The sequence below is a fragment of the Astyanax mexicanus genome, chromosome 12 (genome assembly GCF_023375975.1).
Source record: "Astyanax mexicanus isolate ESR-SI-001 chromosome 12, AstMex3_surface, whole genome shotgun sequence".
Lineage (NCBI taxonomy): Eukaryota > Metazoa > Chordata > Actinopteri > Characiformes > Acestrorhamphidae > Astyanax > Astyanax mexicanus.
This window is the reverse complement of record NC_064419.1, coordinates 40474972-40496009: the sequence shown is the minus strand read 5'-3', so window position 1 is coordinate 40496009 and position 21038 is coordinate 40474972. Positions and strand designations below refer to the sequence as shown.

General features: G+C 36.0%; 1 protein-coding gene across 2 annotated transcripts; it reads left to right on the top strand.

Moving 5' to 3' along the window:
- The first annotated feature begins 2552 nt into the window (after positions 1-2552).
- On the top strand, positions 2553-21037 carry inavaa (innate immunity activator a). Of its 2 annotated transcripts, none has more exons than XM_049485851.1 (10): positions 2553-2961; positions 11164-11279; positions 13040-13173; positions 14460-14582; positions 15716-15947; positions 16851-16904; positions 17013-17241; positions 17411-17560; positions 18141-18876; positions 20156-21037. In XM_049485851.1, exons 2-10 carry the CDS (start codon positions 11225-11227, stop codon positions 20246-20248), a joined length of 1806 nt encoding a protein of 601 aa, XP_049341808.1. In that variant the 5' UTR covers positions 2553-2961; positions 11164-11224; the 3' UTR covers positions 20249-21037. The 2 variants fall into 2 exon arrangements, with proteins under 2 accessions (XP_049341808.1, XP_049341807.1); XM_049485850.1 differs by lacking the exon at positions 2553-2961 and adding an exon at positions 10956-11013.
- The last annotated feature ends 1 nt before the right edge of the window (position 21038 follows it).

Genomic DNA, 21038 nt, shown 5'->3' with positions numbered 1-21038 from the left:
TGGAATAATTATATGGTAGAAAAACAACACTAGAACTCAGGGATATGTTTAATAGTGAAACTAAGAGCATTTCGATTGTGACTAAACAGCTGTTTAGCCTTAAGAAAACCATTTATAAGTGGGACTGACCAGCAAAAACAGCTTTAATTTGCTAGGGAGCATAAAGAATGGACTCTGGAACAATGGAAGATGGTCATGTTGGTCAGGTCTAGGTTCAGCAACAGTATGTGCCCAAAGAAAAAGGTCAGCTGAATATACTGAATATAGATCAGGTTATTCCATCAGTGATTTTTTTTTCCACTGAAGGCACGGCCATATTCCAGTAAGAATTGTGGAATTGTGAAAGAGTGATTCAGGGAGAATGAGATCAGCATTTTCACACATGGATTGTTCACCACAGAGTTCAGACCTTAACCTCACTGAGAATCTTTGAGGTGTGCTGGAGAAGGTTTTTTGCAGTGCTCCAAATCTTTCATCATCAATTAAAATCTTTATTGAATCAGTTTTGAATTAATATAATTCTATTAAATCTATTTTCTGTATAATATGTCATTTATATTTTAAAAATATATTGACCTGCTCCAAGTGGGATATGTAAAACTTCTTATCTCATTATTTTGTATTAGATGTTGGGAATAAATCAGCAGTACATTGAGTCAATTTCTTGTTTATTTTTATTACATATAAATGTGTTGAAAAGCCATAAAATCTTGTTTTTAGTCTAGCTAGGTTACCTAGTGTAAGTTAGCTAACTAAGCACATTACTAAAAAAAGAAAGGTGTAAAATATCAACTGGATCAAATATTTTAACAACAATAGAGTTGACTAATGAGTCAAATAGTTCCAGAAATGAAGAGTTTCCCTCAATTCTAGAATATAATATGCATCTGATGCCTATTTGTTTTGTTCCTATTAAAGAACGTGTTAAGCTACAGGTTGGGAGGGCGTTTACCAAAAAACATATGATATGAGTTTGGCTTGGAGGGAGAAAACACAATAAAGTTACTACATTGTGTGACTTTAGACACCATTCATCAACTCAGGAGGACTATTGGCCAGCTGTCTCAGGCACTCGCCTCTTGTTTAACTCTCTTTGTCTGAGCTTTCTCCTGCTGCCTCCATTCAAACCCACCCAGCAGCTCTACAGCCCCTCTTACAAAGCCTGCAGCTCAGAGATATGAGGACACAGAGCTTTATTAGCCTTTATTAGTCTTTCCACTCTTGACTAATTAAAACAAACACAGGCCAAGCCACGTTTCTTACTGTTATTTAAATTCAGAGCTGTATATGGGATGTTTTTTGCTAATTAACAGTGGGCTAATTTACTAAAGTTTGAACATTCCTCTAAATGTATGTAGTGTTAGGATAAATAGGGCTCCTCCCCCCGCAGTAGGATCTAAATGGTACAACCCAAAAGCAGCTGTCCAGCAGTGAGTGCATTATTAATAGTGGAAGATTAATGCAATTATTATTATTATAAAACGGATTCAATAAAGATGCTGTCTAAGAAAGGCAAAAAAAAAAAAAAAATCAAACAAAAAATAAAGGATTAATGAGGTAGATATATATTCTTCTATTAATGCTGCAGAGTCGTTAAAATACTGTGCAAAAAAAACTATGTATCATATTTATGATACAGAAGACATCAGACTACAGAGAAATAATATTTTCCCAGCTTAATCACTTATTATATTTACTTGTATGCATTTGTCCACCCTGTCGTGGCAAGCTGGATGGACATTTTTAGCAAAAACATTTAATGGCATTTAATGAAATTGTGTTTTTTCAGACATTTTGATATATTTATCAGGACCTTGTTCTGTTGTACACTGCTGCTGCTGCAGCTCAGCCAATCAGCTCTCCCTCCTGCCCCGCCTCTAAACCCATACATCACCTTGTGCCCCTCCCAAATTACACCTTACTATTTTTTTTTGCATTTTTTAAATTTGAGCGGGCTGAGTGTGGAGTCGGCTAAACTCAGGAGGTTTAGTGGCCCTAATAAAATAGTGGGACTGTATAAAATGTATACAAAAGTTTTTTTTTTTGCAATAATCTGTTGATTCAGAGTAAATATGAAAAAAAAATGTGTTAGTTTTTGTATAAAAATTTAAACTTACTCAAAAGACAAAGATGGCACAGGTCACATGTCTTAATATTATTTTTTTATATGACATGTTTTTGCAAATTACCAGAGAGCTAATTTGCTTAAGTTGGAAATTTTATTTCTATAAGAGACCACATAAAAATTATGAGTTTCTTTGATTTTACTAGATTGAAAATTTCTGGAATATAATCAAGAGGAAGATGGAAGATCCCAAGCCATCAAATCAAGCTGAACTGCTTGTCTTTTTTGCACCAGTAGTGGCATAAAGTTATCCAAAAGCAGTGTGTAAGACTGGTGGAGGAGAACATGCCAAGATGCAAGAAATTTACTTCACCAAAAACTCTTAAGACTTTATGATTATGAACTTGTTTTCTTTGAATTATTTGAGGTCTGAAAGCTCTGCATCTTTTTGATTATTTCAGCCATTTCTCATTTTCTGCAAATAAATGCTCTAAATGACTATAGTTTTATTTGGAATTTGGGAGAAATGTTGTCCGTAGTTTATAGAATAAAACAACAATGTTTATTTTACTCAAACATATACCTATAAATAGCAAAATCAGAGAAACTGATTTAGAAACTGAAGTGTTCTCTTATTTTTTTCCAGAGCTGTATGAGTAGTATTAGCATAACTAGGGCTCCTCCCCCCGCGTTGGGATCAGAATGGTATGACCCGTACAGGCAGCTGGCCGGTGTGTGAACGCTTTTCACTCACTCCCATCCAGCAGTGCTCAGCGGTGGGAGAGCGTAGTGGAGAACCCTGGAGAGAAATGCAGCAGTCTGAGGGAATGGATTAAACACAGAGCAGACTATCAGCACACTATCAGCCCACTTTTACTGAGGGAGCGCTGGAAAAGGTAGGTTAACTCTTGGGTGTTTAGGGTGGGCTTTTATCTGTGGAGTGGGTGTGGACCCTCAAAGCAATTGATGGAAACATGCTCAGCATCAGTAGAAGCTCTTTATTTTTTATAGAGAAAGCCTACATAGATCAGGGTGTCTGAAAAATCTCAACTGAACTACATGCATATTATTATTATTCATGCATATGTGTATAATATGCATTAATATAATGATTATTATTACAGTAATGTATAATTATGAGACAGTGGCTTGGGGAGGGTGCTGCTGTGACTCTGCATGGAATAATGCATGCATGGACTTTCCATTTAAGTGCTGATTTTCAGTTCTTAACATAGATGGAATTAGCTGGATACATATGTTATAATAATTATGAGGGGTTTTTTTTCGATGAATGGTAGAGTATATATGGACATGACCTATATCCATTTTTGTGACCTAATTTTGCTGTTCATTGTGTTTACTTTGCAAGTAAGAGCCCATTAATGTGAGTAGTTCTGTATTTTGGCATCTAGTTTCTTTAAAACAAGGATATTACATGTGTTTATGCTTTATTTATTCAGAATATTTATTTATTTATTTTTATGTAAGGCTGCATGATTTGTATTGGGGAAAAAAAATATATTGCAATATTGTGTTGTTTTGCAAATAAGAAACATATAAACTAATTTTCAGCAGCCGATGTTCCAGCATATCACAATATTAATTATGTACTCTATGTATTCAATATTGATAAATATGTCATGAAAAATTAGAACAGTGCAATTTTTCTTTTTGTATAAAGAGCAAAAAAGTTGCAGCATTTAGCTAAATTAAAAAAAAAAAAACCTTCTAAACTTTTAATGGGAGTTAATGTAAAAAGATTTTATGTCAGGTAATTTTGAAGTACTTCTATTGGTCCATTCATCATTTTTGTACAAATTTACGTATTAAACTAAAAATCAACAAAAATGCAAATTCTTGTTTTTTATTGGACAGCGACGATTTGCATTGTCACATTGCAAGGCTTTTCACATGCTTAAATTACAGTGACAAAGTGACAATATATTGAAGAAGTGACAATATATTGCAGAAACGACATATTGTGCAGCCCTATATTCCAACCCCAATGTTTAATTATTCCTAAAAATAAAAAAGTGCACTGGGCTTTTAAAAAGTAAAATTACACTTTTATTATATCATTATATCATTATATCATAATGACATGACAATAATATCATTTATCGCAATTATTTTTGGGACAATATATCATTTAAAAAAGTTAGTCATCATGTCAGAACTGGATGGAATTGAAAGTCTGAATTGTTTATCTGAATAAGACAATAAATAAATAGGAGGGTCACCACCCCAGCTGACTTGGTGGATCAGCACAGGCCCGTTATTCAGCTTGCTTGGTGTGATGCTGCATGTTAATTGATTGGCTTGTCCACTATGCTCTTAGAGTTTGGCTTGGAGTTTACTAAATCTATACAGCTCTTAAAGGGCTCTCAAATTTCAAATTTCAAAACTGCTGAGTAATTCTTTAATCAAGATGTAAACACTGTCATAGTGAATGTTTTGTTGCGCTGTATGCATCCTGTATTATATTTTAAGCTAAAGTGTTCTCTCAGACCTAGTGTAAAACAATGTCACATGCATCAGGCATCAAGAATTTCTCAATATCTTTTTTTATGTAATAGTTTACTATACATGGAGTTATTATTGAGTGATTAAGTAATTTGTTTACTGGATTCCTATCATCAACACTGTATAACTATGACTTGGTCCGTTTCTCTAAAATCGAGCATCTCAAGTCTCAAGTGCCTTTAAGTCCACTTTGGAATTGATGGATTTGAATGATTCCTGTTTAAGTGATTTTTTTTTTTTCAGAAACAACACAAACAGTCTGGGAAAAGGCTTTTTCATTGACTTTTTCTCTTGCAAAGAGAGATTGAATATATTTACAATCACTGTAAAGAAAACAAAAAAACACAGAATAAACTATGAATACATGAGAAGTATTGTTATACATTAAAAATACAGATATTGTCTTTGTTTTATTGACATGTCAATTCAGGTTTAATTTGAAAGATCTGAGTTTCCGACCTGTATAAAGAAGGTTGTGGTGTCATTTGTGTATATAAATACGATATACTATATTTTCAACATGATTTGAAGGCGGCGTTAAATGAAACTACTCTGAATGATTGTGCGTGTATCATAATCATTTAATTAAAAATATGTAGAAATACAATTTGAAAATCAATGCCCTGATAGCGGAGAGTTCAACCACCACAGATCTACAACTGATTTGATTATGTTAAATTAACGTGATTGGCTTTGTTTAAGAGGAATGCTGATTGACTGACTGACAGTAAGCTGTAGAGACTTAAGAAGGCCTGGTCTGGATCACCAGATAAGAAGAACTTTACTGATATTAAAGCAACAATCTGTAAGGTTGATGAATTTGGGATTTGGAGACCTCTCTGGTGAGAATGTGTAATTTCACTGAGCATGTGGGAGAGTACTTTTAATGCAAGTTAATGTAAAAAACAAAATCTGTGTGAGTATATTGTTTTGTTCAGTTTCTTCATTTATATTTCATACAGTCAAAATGTAGAAAGCATTTACATCCAACCAACATACTAGACCACTGTTTATTAGAAGTTTTATATTAATTGAAGTATTTTGTTGCACGGATGGTTGTGCCATGACACTGATACCATGTATTTAGAATATTTTGTCTCCTTTCAAACCCAAGAATAAAACTGCTTTCAAAGTAAAAGAAAAAAATGTTAGGGAATGCTGCTTTAATCTGTACCACAGGCCTAATAAATAATTGTTTCTCTGCACTGATTGCATTATTAATGCTACAGTATACTCTAATCTTAACTCCTCTCCTTGTTCCACCTTTTGGAAGCCTCTTTTTTTGTGGGTCTCGATTCCGTTCTGGCCTCTCACCAGATGCGGAAATAAGTCATACTGTAAAGTCGTTTGGCCTCTCCCATAACATCAGCATCTACGCAATTCAGCACCCCTTTAATTACAGGCTGTACATCTACCCTGGGTCGGGTTCAAGTCTCCCCTCAGAGTTTCCGAGGTTTGGCCCACTTTTGGGAATTCCAGGGCTCAGCCACAGGCGGTAACGAATACGGCTTTGGAGGAGCTCCAAAAGATCGCAGCTCCTCAGGCTTTGCTGGAAAGGGTGGAGGGGAAGCCGGGGGAGAAGACGTCTTCGCCTCTCATCGTTCTGTAATTGCTGACTCCAGAAAGCACCCTTTTCCGGTGATGCCTCATCGCCATGCTTCAGTGAGCTGTGAGGATGGGTGGATCAGTGCACTGCAGCGTTTTTCCCCGTCTGATGAGCAGATCACTGTCAGTCCAGCTATGTCCTGTGCCATCATTTGGTGTAATTAGCTTTGTAGTCTAGACAGAGTCTTGTTTTGTGGGTGGGGTGAAGTGTGAATGCGGGGGCTGCATGTTAAGCATCTCTGAGGGTTTGATTTCTTTTTTTTTTCTCATTTTTTCAGAGGTTGCAGTGGCTTTGAATAAAGCACACTTTGTTTCTGTGACCTGATTCATGCTATGGCTTTAAACACACACGCTTTTGTTTGTATACAGCCGGGTCTGGAAAGGATCCTATGTACCAAGGTTTTCATACAACAGTGACTATATACGTATAACCCAATATCTACAGAAGGTACTTTACAGGAGCAGGAACAAAAACGTCTTAACTTTCAGTGGAAGCCATTGGGAAAGAAGTTTGTTGTAAGTCAGTTCCATTGGTTCATTTTCACAATGGAAAAAGAAATAGCTGACAAACTCAATTTATGACAGATGATTAAAAATGGTAAAAATGGAGAGATTGTTGTTGTCATGTAAAAAAACATGGTCTCCATTAGAAATTACTTGACATTTCCCATTGGCTTCCATTTAAAGTCAACAAGTGTTTTTCATTTCCTTGTAAAGTTGGCCTTTTTAAATAAAAGGTTTATTAGATGGTCACCAAAAAAAAACATATGTCCAAAAGATCAGCTTTACAGGAGATGAACGTCTTATATTTTAATAGAAGTCAAGGATAAAGAAGTTAGTTCCCAGTCATTTCCATTGCTTCATCATCACAATATAAAAAAAAAAAAACATTTCTAAGAAATAATCAAAATCAGCAAAAAATATATAGGTATATACAAAGGTGTGTAAAAATATCCATTAGATATAATTTTACATTTCCTATTCCTATTCTATTGTAAGTTAACAAGTTTTTTCCTTCTTTTGTAAATTTTTACCTTTTGGAGAAATTAAGTTATTTTGATGTACATGTGGCCGCTGCCACACAAAAAACACACACCTTCAAAAGGTCAACTCTACAGTAAAATGGGAAAGGATAAAAGTATGTTATTCCAAACTGTTTATATTATATACGTTCATAATAAAAAATTAACACAATGTACAACCTGTGTGCCAAGAACAACAAGATATAAAAAACACGTATCTCCAAACTAGTTACATAAAATGCACAAACAAAATATTCTATATTATATCTTATACAAAGTCACCATTTTATTTATCATTTCTATATTTATTATTTTACACATTTTCAAATATTCTGAATCTGGAACGTGTTTTTGTGTGACAGTAGAAATAAGTATCTGCTGCTTTACAAAGTCAGGTTTGTGTTGTTGGGCCTGATGTTGTTGGTTATCTAGGTTTTCCTCCTCTGTCTCTACAAAGTCTGGGAATTTTGTCCGAGAAATGTAACAAACAAGCGCACCCACACACACACAATCGACACACACACAACCAGAGAGAGAGAAAAAGCGACAGAGAGAGAGAGAGAGAGAGAGAGAGGGAGAATTGTATAGTCTGCATTCTCAGGAGGCTGAGGCATATGCTATCAGCAGATAGTGTCCTCTCAGCAAATTGGCCACATTGCTGTGTTGATACAGGGCTTTTGTTGCTGTGCTTTCCGACTCGCAGTGTATAATGGGGCAGGCTGGTCCGCTGCTCTGAGCTGAGTCCATTTCTTTGCTAAGCCTGCATCTGTCTCCCCTAGTTTCAGGCCTGAGTGAGCCGAGAGTCATCAGCGTCGTTACAGCAACATCCTGTGAGATCCTAAACTCATACTAGCAGATCCCAACGCCATCCAGGAAGAGGTGGTGATAATGATCCACAGATAAAACAAACCCTGAGCAGAAGATTTAGTCTCGTGGGACATCACTATCCCCCCTTCTTCATGTTCAGGAAGTGAAGAGCATTTTGAACTGGTTTCTGTGTGTGGCCTAGCACGTTTTTCATAGCCAGCGCTGACCTGTCATGAGACAGAGTGGTATCTTCTTCTGGAGATGAAAAGATCCTTTGTTATCTGTCTGAATGTTTTGGAGAGGGTTAGCAGGAGCCTTGCGGACATGTGAGAGCGTGAGCTGGTTACTAAATATACAAAAACAGGCTCAACTTTCATGCGTTAACCCCTTAAACTGTAGGCTTTTTATTATACCATTGATCTTATTTATCTTTTTTTATTATTTATTTCAGTTATTGTTATCCTATTTTCTCCTTAATTTGCAAGGCCAATAACCCAACCCACTCATTAGGACTCCCCCTATCACTGGTGATGCCCCAGGAGCAGGAGGGTAAAGACTAGCATCACAGCGCACTCAGAGGAAAGCGCAGCGACTCGGTTCCGATACATCAGCTCACAGATGGTTTGTGCGGTTCAGCATCACCCTTTGGAGTGATGTTGGGAGAGAGTGCCATCTACTGTACCCACCCAGAGAGAGCCAGGCCAATTGTGCTCTCTCAGGGCTCCGGCAGCTGATGGCAAGCTGCATGAACAGGATTGGAATCTTACTGATCATGTTATTCAGTAACTGTAAGTTTATAAGTTGCGCAGTTACTCTGGCTGTCAATCATTTCAAAAAGTAACTAATTAAAAGAAACAAGATCATAAAAAGGAGAGAGGTGTAAAATACTGAGAGTTAGTTATGAGATTTAATCCGGATTTCACAAATAACACAAATAAAAAGTAATCTACGAGATTGTGTTGACATCACTAAATTAAACAGCTAATGCATTAACAGGCTCTGTAAAAGGAGTGAATTACAGCAGGAGGATGTGTTACACTTGCTATAACGATTATTTGTGTTAAAATAATTAGCATGTTAAGGTTTACACATTAACTGTGTGAATTATCATGTCAGCATTGACATCTCTTGCAGCTACATTGTAACAGTAGAGCCGAAGGAACTAAATGTTTGTTAAAAAATGAGCAACATGGCATAAGTGTTACGTAATTATTCTCAAAGATACATAAGGCACAATATATAACTTAAACAAACTCTATAGGCCTAGAGTTGGACACACCTGCCTTCTATAACCAGGTGTTCTGCCCCTGTTTTTAAATTGGGTCAGCAGTGTTCCTCAGTGATGTACAACCGACTATACCTCCATTCATCATTATTTAAAAGTAATAATAACTCATTTAAACTGTTTTCCTTATAAACTAGGGCTTGAAGAGAAGCTGGTGCAGTGCTATTAGGCCTCTTGATATCATTCCTCTTGTCAGGTTAATTAATGTAAAATAAATTGGACTGCCAAATTTGCACTGAAACTTTCTAAAAAAAAAAAAAAAAAAAGGTAAATAACTTACATTTCAATGGAAGTCAGTCTGGAGCATCTTTGTTTGTCCTTGCATCATGACCTATTTAAGACATGTAAAGAACATTACAAAAAAGATTTTAAAAAATGTTTAAAACATTTAGATAGGTATTTTATATATATGACAGTCTTTTCCCAGTCATTTTAGATAAATCTTTAGAGAAAAGTCTGTAAAAGTATATAAATTATCTTTTTAAACAGCTTTCAGATGGCAATTTTAACTAAACTAATTGTTAAAAAATATTCTTTGCTCTTATTGTTTCTAAAATGACAAGAATACACTGTTTATTGAAATATGTCGTAATTGTTCTAAGAAAATGTGATATAAATATAATATATATATATATATTCTTTGATAGAAAGGATTGCAACATTTTCTGCAATTTAATGTTACAGAATACTGCTGTTAGTTTACTGATATATAACTGTTAAATACAGTTAATAACTGCTAAAAAAATGCATTTAAAAAACTAAAAATTCATTTTCAGCAGGAGTGCCAGACAATGCCTACTATGTTGCCACAAAGCAAACAGTACTTCTCAGTTTAATGAGACAAATTGCATGATTATCAGAAAATTCCTATTTTGTTTTAATATTTTCTGGTACCCCTGCTTCCGAAAGATTAGATTTTCTTTTTCTTTTTTTTCCATTTTTTACATTTACTCTTTTTAACAGTGCATACATGTAAACTGCATATTATGACCCCCAAATTAATTAATGATGAACCTGCTCAAACTTCACTTGCTAACGTAATGCATTATTATGTTGTAATACTAACTCAGTAGTAGCCCTGAGGTTATATGTATATGTGTACAAAGGTATAAGTACTTAATGGGTAAAGTATAGCTTATATTATGATAATCAGCAGTATCAGTATTTTGTGCTGTTTGAAATGAGAGCTGAGCTGCTGTAAGAGAAACAGTAGTGGTAGCCTGAGGCCTGAGGAGGAGTCGGGCCTGGGACATGGGCCTGAGACATTGTTCCACTGAATAAAAGTTTTTTTTTTTTTTTTTTGGGAAGGGGTCGGAGAGGAACAGGTGCAGGCTGTGGGTTGGGGGGGGCAGGAGGGGCGTCCCCTTGGCCATCTGTTTTCTTTTGGGGGTCTCTGGTTTCCCAAACACGTTCCCTCACACACTCTGCCGGTGCATAAGCGTGCGCGCACACACGCGCTGGGTCACCATGGTGCGGGATGGGGAATAATGCGCACATGTGCACGGTCAGCCATGGGGCATGCTTCTATTGTGCTGGGGAACTTTAAAGCAGTCGGGGGGTGGGTGGGAGTGGGGGTGTAAGTGGACTGAAGTGTGTGTGAAAGTGTGTGTGTGTTGGGGGTGCTGAAAGAGACCAGTTGCTCTTTCTTTTGCCTCAGTTGGAGGCTGGATGCTGAGGAGCTCAGGCTGCAGAATTTGCCTCAGCAGGTTGAGTTTTGCATATCACATGACCCTCACTCATTTGGTTGACAAATATCAAATATTGATGTGATGAGATAGGAAGAAGAGCTGCAGGATGGCAACAGAAGAATGACTTTAATCTCTTATTGCCTCTTTATATGTGCTTTATATCTACAGAACCCGCCCAGAACTGCAGTTTATCTACGTGAAGAAGAAGAAGATACTACAGATAACAGACATGGAGTGCAAGGAGGAGATCAGCGACTCGGACAGCGGGATCATCTTAAACTCTGGTAAGGATTAAACGCTGACAGATCTGATAGAAACAGAAAGTACAGATTATTAAAAGTGGTAGTAAATAATAATATCATGATATTTAATGGTATTTTTTGCGATAACGATACTCTTGGCGGTATGACAAAACACAGAATTTTAAAAAATATATATTTCAAGAATACACTACTGCAGCAAAATCTTATTTTATCATTTTATCAATATGATATGTCACACCACTAACAGAGATATTAAAAAAATACAAGAATTTTATCCGGTTTGTAACAGAAGTCAATGATCCAGATCCATGTCATGATACTAATAATGCACTCCAAATATCTCCATATGTCCAGGATTAAAGTTAAATAAATTATACTGGACAGATATAATTTTTGTTATGTTAAAAACAGCAAAAAATGAGCAGCCCGATGTGATAATTAGGGGTGGGCACGATATTTCAGGGTATAATATTGTTCACGATATTCAAAAATGTTGCCAATATTATTGTGTACGATACGATATGGCACACCCATACTTAAAAACATATTTAAAAAAGCCATATATGCAATATGTAGTTGATTCTAAGATCACACAAGGGTTGTATTACACAAACTACACAAAGGCAGTGGTTTTATTTTTAACAGTTTAATTGTATCTTGGCAGTGTTGTTGATGTTGAAGGGTTCGGTACATTTATAAGAAGCAGTAGGTCTACTCTGTATTCCATTAAAACTTAAAAATAACTCTCTATTTCTGAATATATTGGGTAGTTCTTGGATGCATGCTCATATTTTTAGCAAAATGCAATATATTAATATATATATGGATACACAATGATATTGGAATTCTATAGGTATTGGCCGATATGTTTTTATTTTTTATATAATCAATGGCAACAATCCAATGCCTACACTTTGCAAATATGTCAGACCATTACTTGCTGATGTATTTACTGTATGTCGTAAAAGGACAAAATCCATTTGTTTAAACTAATTTGTATTATTTTTTTAAGAATTTCAAAATATCTATTGTTTCATTTAACCTGTTAATTTAAAAAAGAAGGTTAAAAGCTGTGAACCGTCTATGTAAGGACCAGTTAGCTAAATAAATGTGAAAGAAGTGCACATACAGGTGTGACATTAGCATCAGCTCAAAATTCCACATCAGAGCATCTCTAAAAATAATTCTAATATAATAATATTATTAATATTTTGTTTTATAAATCATACTGCCACTTTGCAGAAAAAAAAATCTTCTTAACATTCAGTTAAAGATGGGGATATAAAAATTTAGTGTAGTAGTGTAGTGGTTTTATTGATTATGATTTCTGTCTTCAGTTGCATACAAAGAAGATATAAAAGTACAATATTACAGATTTTTTCTGGAATTTTCATTAAATATTATTGTTTATTCAAACTTTTATGTCATTTTTGCCACACATATGTTTGTTTTATGTATATTCATTCATACCATGACACTAAACAAACCAACTTTAAATGGAACTGTAGTTACGCCAAAGTATGCACATAGACAAGTAGACAAGTTTATATACTGTATATAGTATATAAAGTAGGTGGCAGCATATCTTTACTGCAGCATGTCATTCCTACATGTCTACAGTTTGTTGCAGAATGGATGTCAAAATGTAGACATCCTCTACCTTTGACTATATTTGGCTACCTTTTAGCTTTAGACTCACATTCAACATTTCATAGTCAGAATTTTATTTTATTCTGACTAAATAAGCATTAAAACGTTTTGGATTGTCCCCTCATGTGAAGGTCCGGACAGCCCGACGTCTCCAGTGAAGGATCTGAGCATTCACACCCGAGCCATGAGGCTAAAACACCAAGCGCTGGAGGACAGACTGGAGCTGTGTCTCCTGGAGCTGAAGAAGCTCTGCATCAGAGAGGCTGTGAGTACTGTGGACCTGACTTAAAGCTACTAATACTGTATTTTCTTTATCCATTGCATGAATTAATTAGCCTACATATATTGTGGTCAATTACAAAAGTTTAATTTAAAAATAGGAATAATAAGACACTAGGGCTGGGTGGGTGATATTTCATGGTATTTTCACAATAACGATACTCTTGGCGATATGAAAAAACACTGAATTAAAAAAATATATATATATATTTCATGAATACACTACTGTAACGAAATGAAAAGTATATTTTATTATTGCATATGATATAATATGGCACTGAGATATAAAAAAATACAAGAATTTTATTCAGATCTGTTACAGAAGTCAATGATCCAGAATGTCATGATACTAATAATACTAATAATGCACTCCGTTTATCTCCATATATCCAGGATTAAAGTCAAATAAATGATACGGGACAGATATAATCTGTCTCTAGTAGATATATAATGGGAAATGAGAACAGTGTGAATTTTTCTTTTGCTAAAAACAGCAAAAAAGTAGTACCCTGATGTGATAATTAGGGGTGGGTGATGTGGCACCATATTTCAGGGTATAATATCATTCACAATATTAAAAAATGTTGGCGATATTATTGTGTACGATACGATATGCACACCCCTATTGGACACTGAATATTTTAATACTCTAACAGTCATACTAAAAAAGCACAATATGACTTAAAATGAATTATTTGTTGTTCTGTATAACAAATCAAGTGCATTTTCTTAGCTTTTTCCACCAATTTCAGTTGCAGAGTATTTGATTCACCCACATTTTTTATTCATAAATAAAACTTGGCAAAAGATACTGTAGTTCCAATGTTATTGATCTTTCGGTAAGACCCTCAGAGTTGCTCTGATGGCTGGTGAGGCGCTAAATCAGCTAAACCAATCAATGTGCATCAGTGTGCTTTTGGTAGACCCTCTTTTGTTTTGCAAAGTGGACTTCAATGGAGTCATTAAAGCGAGTCAGCAGCGGACGGTCCTGAAACAGATGCTCTTTACAAAGTTATTCAGGGTGTTTGTGATTCACTGCGGCCCACAAACCCTGAAGATTTAGGGACAGAGCCATTCCACCACAAAGCCCCTTTGTGGATGTCGATACAGCCCTGAAAAAAACATCTGCTTGGTGAATGATCTCCAAATACAGGTTTAGAGCCAGAGAGGTTCCTCTTGCTAAAACAAAGTGATACTCTTTCTGTCTTTTATCTAAAAGAAAAGGTCTGTTTTTGTATGATAATGGCTGTGTTAATATGCTCATGCTCACAGGAGCTGACCGGAAAGCTGTCCTCTGACTTCCCTCTGCTGCCCGACGAGAAGCCTCCTCAGATCAGGCGACGCATTGGAGCATCCTTCAAACTGGACGAGGAGCTGATTGCTCAAGATGGAGAGGTATGGGAATTACCTGCAGTTTTCCTCATTGCCTGGATGTTATTTAATCATCTGATATCACCTGATACCATTTGATCTAGTAGATACAGCTCTGGAAAAAACTAAGAGACCACTTCAGTTTCTGAATCAGTTTCTCTGATTTTGCTATTTATATGTGTATGTTTGAGTAAAATGAACATTGTTGTTTTATTCGATAAACTATGAACAACAGTTCTCCCAAATTCCAAATAAAAATATTGTAATTTAGAACATTTATTTGCAGAAGATGAGAAATGGTTGAAATAAATAATGAATCATTTTTTTTATCCTTAGATTAGTGTTTAACTAAATCTTAAAGTCCTTAAAAGTCTTCAGTTTATCGTTTTTAACAACCACAGTTCTGGAAAAACAAAAAAAGGAATTGAGTTTCTTTGATTTTACCAAACTGAAAACCATTGGAATATAATCAAGAGGAAGATAGAAGATCACAAGCCATCAAACCAAGTTTATCCAAAGCAGTTATCCAAGTTATCCAAAAGCAGTGTGTAAGACTAGTGGAGGAGAACATGCCAAGATGCATGAAAACTGTGATTATAAAACAGGGTTATTCCACCAAATATTGGTTTCTGGACTCTTAAAACTTTATGAATATGAACTTGTTTTCTTTGCTTTATTTGAGGTCTGAAAGCTCTGCATCTTTTTTTGTTATTTCAGCCATTTCTCATTTTCTGCAAATTATTGCTCTAAATGACAATATTTTTATTTGGATTTTGAGAAATGTTTTCTGTAGTTTATAGAATAAAACAACAATGTTCATTTTACTTAAACATATACTTATAAATAGCAAAATCAGAGAAACTGATTCAGAAATGGAAGTGGTCTCTTAATTTTTTCCAGAGCTGTATTTGGCATATCAGTGTGCATTACCAAATAACTAAAGTTCATTAAATATCCCTAAATCACTTTTCTTTGCAGTGGCCCTGGCACTGGGTAATACCATCTAACCGTATCTATAGGCAAAAAAAATGAACAAAGAGTTTTAGCTACAGGGCTGTTGTAGCTAACAGTTATCAGGAATATGTATGAGGATACAGAACATGACACGGCCGTCAGATGTTGACCATATTTTTCCGGCTTTGAACATTTCTCCTCAGGAGTCGGAGCTGCACATGCTGGAGGCTGATCTAGCTCTGCATCGGCAGATATATGAGGCGGCCCGTAGGCTGTCCCTGGAGGAACACATCAGCAAGCCGGTGAGGAAGAGCCGGCTGCAGCAGTGCAAGCGCGAGGAGAAGAAAGTGAAGGAACTGCAGGAAGCTGTGCTGAAGCACCGCATCAACCACGGCTGCGTCTCGCCACAGACCTGCCGATCTTCCAGACAGAGCGGTACGTCTGATAGACTCTGACTTTTCTCTGTAATTGCTGTAAATCACAACTTTACATTATTTTAAAAAGATACACTTCATTGCCTAGATACCCCTAACACTGCATGAGTATTAGAATAGGATAGGGGTCTTAGACAATATAGATATATCAAAATATTGTGATATCATGTAGGCCTGTCACAATAATTACATTATCGACTTATCGTTCAATTAATGGATATGACTTTAATTATTTTAATAATTGTGATATTGTCCATTGTGTTTGCACTTACAAAATGAGGCAAGGTCTTTATGCCAGTCCAACGCAAGCCAGCTGGGACAGACCGAGGCCGCACGTCGTGGTGCAGGGTGGACCCATGGTTCCCCCCCGTTTTACTGTCTTTAAAAGGGTGTAAATCCTTTGTTATAATATTGTGTTATTATTACATTAGTGCCATTTAATGTTCTTAAAATGCCAACAATATTGTTTAGCACAATAATTTTTGGGACAACATATCGTTCGCAAAATAACTGTTATCGTGACAGGCCTAATATTATGTTTTGCAATACTAAATTGATTCTAAAAAACACTAAAAATGTTTAATTATTGGTTTGCATACAAAATTTTGGTTCTTTTAGATAATAGTTGCTGTCACTAAAATAGTTGTACCTCACATTTGGACATAATGTGAATCTAGATTTTTCACAGTATTATGGTGAATGAACCAATATAATACAATGGAATAAAAAATTAATATTTACTATGTATGTATGTTATATAAAAGTCAGTTAATTAATAAATGTAAAGTTTGTCTCAATATTGGTTTAATAGCAGAGGCATTTTAAGAAAATTAAGATTATATTATAATTTAAATCATACTTAATAAAATCATTTACAAAGTTGTATTTTGATTCTTATTTTCAGATCTTGGCATATCCGATGACAGCTCGCTGTCTGACGCTGCCGCACTTGATGATGGTGAGTTTAAAGACCTATTTTGGCACCTATTTATCATATTTCATATATCTTATCACACATGCCTGAAATATAAAAGGTAAGCTCACTAAACTCTCTCCATTTCTGCAGATTTAGAGTCAGCTCTGCTCTCTCCGACGACTCTGGAGCGTGAGGGCAGTTTCCTGCGCCCAGTCACCCTCACCCTTTCTCCCAGTCACAAATCGAAGCAGGCCGGGTCCAGCTCCAGCCTGGAGTACGAGCGATCGCCCATCCAGAACACTCCATGGAGGGAATCCAGTCTAGATCAGCCCTACCAGAAGAATAAGAAGCTCCCGTCTGCCAGCAGCAGCAGGTCAAGGTAATCAGCCACACGATATGACTATGGGTGCTTTCACACTTGCAGAATTCAAAGCAGTCCAATCAGTGTCAGTTTTAGGGAGATGTAGCTCCCATAGGTGATGATGACAGAGCATAGCAAAGTTATTTAGTGCGCTCACTAAACTGTGTCCTGTGTTCTGTGTCAGCAGCAGTCCAACCCCGTCTGAACAGAGACTGGATGACATTCCTCCTCCTCCCCAGTTTGTGTTTAAAAGCCTGGCAGTGCGCAACAATAACTCCACCAGCGCCCCCTCCACCCCGGAGCTGCCACTACGCCGCCACGTCTCTCAGTCCTTCAGGTGAGCAGATTCAATTGCTTTTACATTTTTTATTTTTTATTTAGACTTGCAGTGTTTAATGTTCTTTGTATCAAGATACAGAAATAAAATACTGGAATATGAAATTAGGAGACCACTTCAGTTTCTGAATCAGTTTCTCCAGTTTTGCTGTTTATAGATACATGTTTGAGTAAAATAAACATTGTTTTTTTATTCTATTAACTACAGACAAAATTTCTCTCAAATAAAAGTATTGTCATTTAGAGCATGTATTTGCAGAAAATGAGAAATGTCTGAAATAACAAATAATGCAAAGGAAATAAGTTCATATTGATAAAGTTTTAAGAATTCAGAAATCAATATTTGGTGGTACAACCCTGATTTTAATGGCATGTTCTCCTCCACCAGTCTAACACACTGTTTTTGGATCCATCTTCCTCTTGATTATATTCCAGAGGTTTTTAATTTGGTAAAATCTCAAAGAAATTCATAATTTTTAAGTGGTCTCTTATTTTTTTCCAGAGATCTAATGCTATTTTATGTATATATAGTGTATATCTACTGTACATATGTATAATATAATTTATATAATTTCTAACAGACTTCCCAGACCCAAACCTGACCTGAGCAAGCCCACCAATGACCTGAACCGGGTTCGAACTAAGCTCCCTCGTCGGCGCGTCACTGATTTTGCCCTGGCCTATTCGGTCCAGCGTCTGTATCAGTGCAGCTCAGAGGACAGCAGCTCAGAGCACTCCATATCCTCCTACAGCAGCTCATCCAGCCGAGACTCCGCCCCCGAGACGGGCAAAGCCTGCCCGCCTCCGTATGGCTACCACCGCACCCCCCAGAACAAAGCCCAGGGTCAGCGGGCCGCCCCCAACCTGCCCAAAAACAACCTGCTCCGGCCCGCAAACAACCAATCACAGGGGAACAACCAATTACAGGGGAACAACCAATCACAGGGGAACAACCAGGAACGAATGCCGCTGGAGGCTGAAATAAGCAGGATCAACCTTAACAAAACCTTACCTGCTGATTCTGGCAACCAAAACAAGCCACAGCCAGCAGAGGCCACTTCACCTAAGCGGGTACTGAAGCCCCCTCCACCTCCGTACTCCAGGTTGGCCCGAGCCCCTTCACTGAAGGAGTACCCCAACCACCCCACCAGGCTGCTTCCTCGAGATGTGGTGGCAAACGACCTCAAGACCTGGCATCAGAAGAACATCGCTGGAGAGATGAAGCCTCAACCACTACAACGACATGGGTCGATGCGCGTAAAGCGTTCACCCAATCAGGAGCCACCGCCATACCACCAGCTCCAAACACTGAGACAGGTAAAGGCATTATAAGACCACAATAAATAATCGACATTATTGAAAGAAGAAAAACAAATCCAATAGTAAATTACATTCCCAATGTATGTTTTTATATAATGTCTCAATCTGCTTATCAGACATTTCATCGTAACATTTATACATATATACAAATATAAAATTTAAATTCTTGGTCAAGTCCACTGGTTCCCAATTCTGGTCTAAACTTCTCCAAAATTAAAAAAATAAAATAATGTCATTCAAAGCATTTATTTGCAGAAAATAATAAATGGCTGAAATAAAAAAAAAAGAGGGAGAGCGTTCAGACCTAAAATAATGCAAAGAAAACAAGTTCATATTCATTAAGTTATAAGAGTTCAGAAATCAATATTTGGTGGAATAACCCTGGTTTTTAATCACAGTTTTCATGCATCTTGGCATGTTCTCCTCCACCAGTCTTACACACTGCTTTTGGATAACTTTATGCCACTACTGGTGCAAAAATTCAAGAAAAATTCAAGCCGTGATTATCCATCTTCCTCTTGATTATATTCCAAAGGTTTTCGATTTGATAAAAAAATTAAGTGGTCCAGAGCTGTATATACAGTATGTCTTGGCAATAAATACTGTTTAAAGTGCAATATGTGCATCAATACGCAAAGCAGTAAATCTACGATATACTTCAATTGTATTAAAAATGATGTTTAAAAAAACACATACTTACATCTACTAAAGTTTAGAGGAGATATATGAAAAAAGCACTCAAAAGCACAATCAAATGATTTTATGTTGTATTTAAATATAGATTAATTACAATTTAAATGTACTTAAGTTGCCATAAGTTGTTCCAAAATAGTACATTTAGTATGTATTTTAGTATGTATTAATTTTAATACTAAAAGTATGTACTTTTCCATGTTAAGTATACTTTAAAAAACTTAACATGTATACTTAAATGCATTTTCTTTTACAAAGGAAGTCTCCCTAAACTTGATATTGATTGGTTTCAGCAAGTTTCATTTCCAGGTGTTGTGCAGAATTGTGCCTACCTGCCAGAAACCGAATCTCTTCACATGCAGATACAGATTAGCCTCAGATTAATTTTATTTCTGTTAATAAATAAGGCTTCATCTACAGTTACACTAGATACTGCAGTTAAATGGTGACCCATACTGTGGATTTCAGCACAACCCCAGTTCTTTTTCTTCTTCTGTGGTCTCTATTTGATGATAGCATGCCTCCAAAGCCATTCACACTCTACAAATGACCTGTGATTCTAAGAATGTTGCTGTTTTTGCAGGTTTCCCAGAAAGTGATCCTTCAGAGGGCTGCTGACGGGACTCCTCTGCAGTGGTATGAAGAAGAGGGTTGTGAGATTGTGAGTCAGGTTTAATCACAGCCTGCTGGAAAACGCAAAAAATAAGCAGCACAGACTCTCTTTTAGAGATTTGAGACATTGTTATGTACACTTTAAGAAGTTTTTTATACATATTGTTTTATAGTTTGTTTGATTGTTTGTCTATTTATTGAGCCAATGGACTCTGAAACTGCCTGCTGGCAAAAACGATTGATTTTGACCAAGATTTTAAACACAAAAAATGAAGCTGAGCCAGATTGATGTGGCACATCTTTTATTTTTGACCACCTGCAGACTCTTTAAGATCATTCAAGATTGAAATTTGAGTCTGGGACCTACTTGTAAGGCACTATGCCTTCTTTATTATTGTTGTTGTTGTTGTTATTATTATTGCTGTAGTTGTAACTTTTATCCGTGAATATTTTATAGATTGCTATTTCAAAATATGCCCCAAGAAAACGACATTTGTAATATTTGTGTCTGGTACACAGTTTTGCATAATGAAGGAATTATTAGTGTTTTAGAGCCCTGATTATTTAATGTAATACATTATTTTTAAGTTTATGTAATATTTATGTTTTTCTTTTATAAATAATAATTATTATTTTAAATTAATCTTTAATATTTTCTAACACTTTCAGATGTTTTAATAGACGCTGCTGGGCTGTTTGGAATTAAATCTGTTTTTCTAGACTTCCTGTTGGTCTTTATACAAATGCAGATAGATTGTTCTTTTTCAGCAGCAAATAATCATTTTCTTATATTTGTTTACTAACCACTTAATATGTATTTTATGTTATTTATAATAAAATAATATAAACTGTCC

Coding starts and splice junctions, on each gene's coding strand:
- inavaa (XM_049485850.1), top strand. CDS start 10,976: ATGCTGAGGAGCTCAGGCTGCAGAATTTGCCTCAGCAG. Junction 15,948..16,850: donor CCGATCTTCCAGACAGAGCG/GTACGTCTGATA, acceptor TCTTATTTTCAG/ATCTTGGCATATCCGATGAC. Junction 18,877..20,155: donor AGCTCCAAACACTGAGACAG/GTAAAGGCATTA, acceptor CTGTTTTTGCAG/GTTTCCCAGAAAGTGATCCT.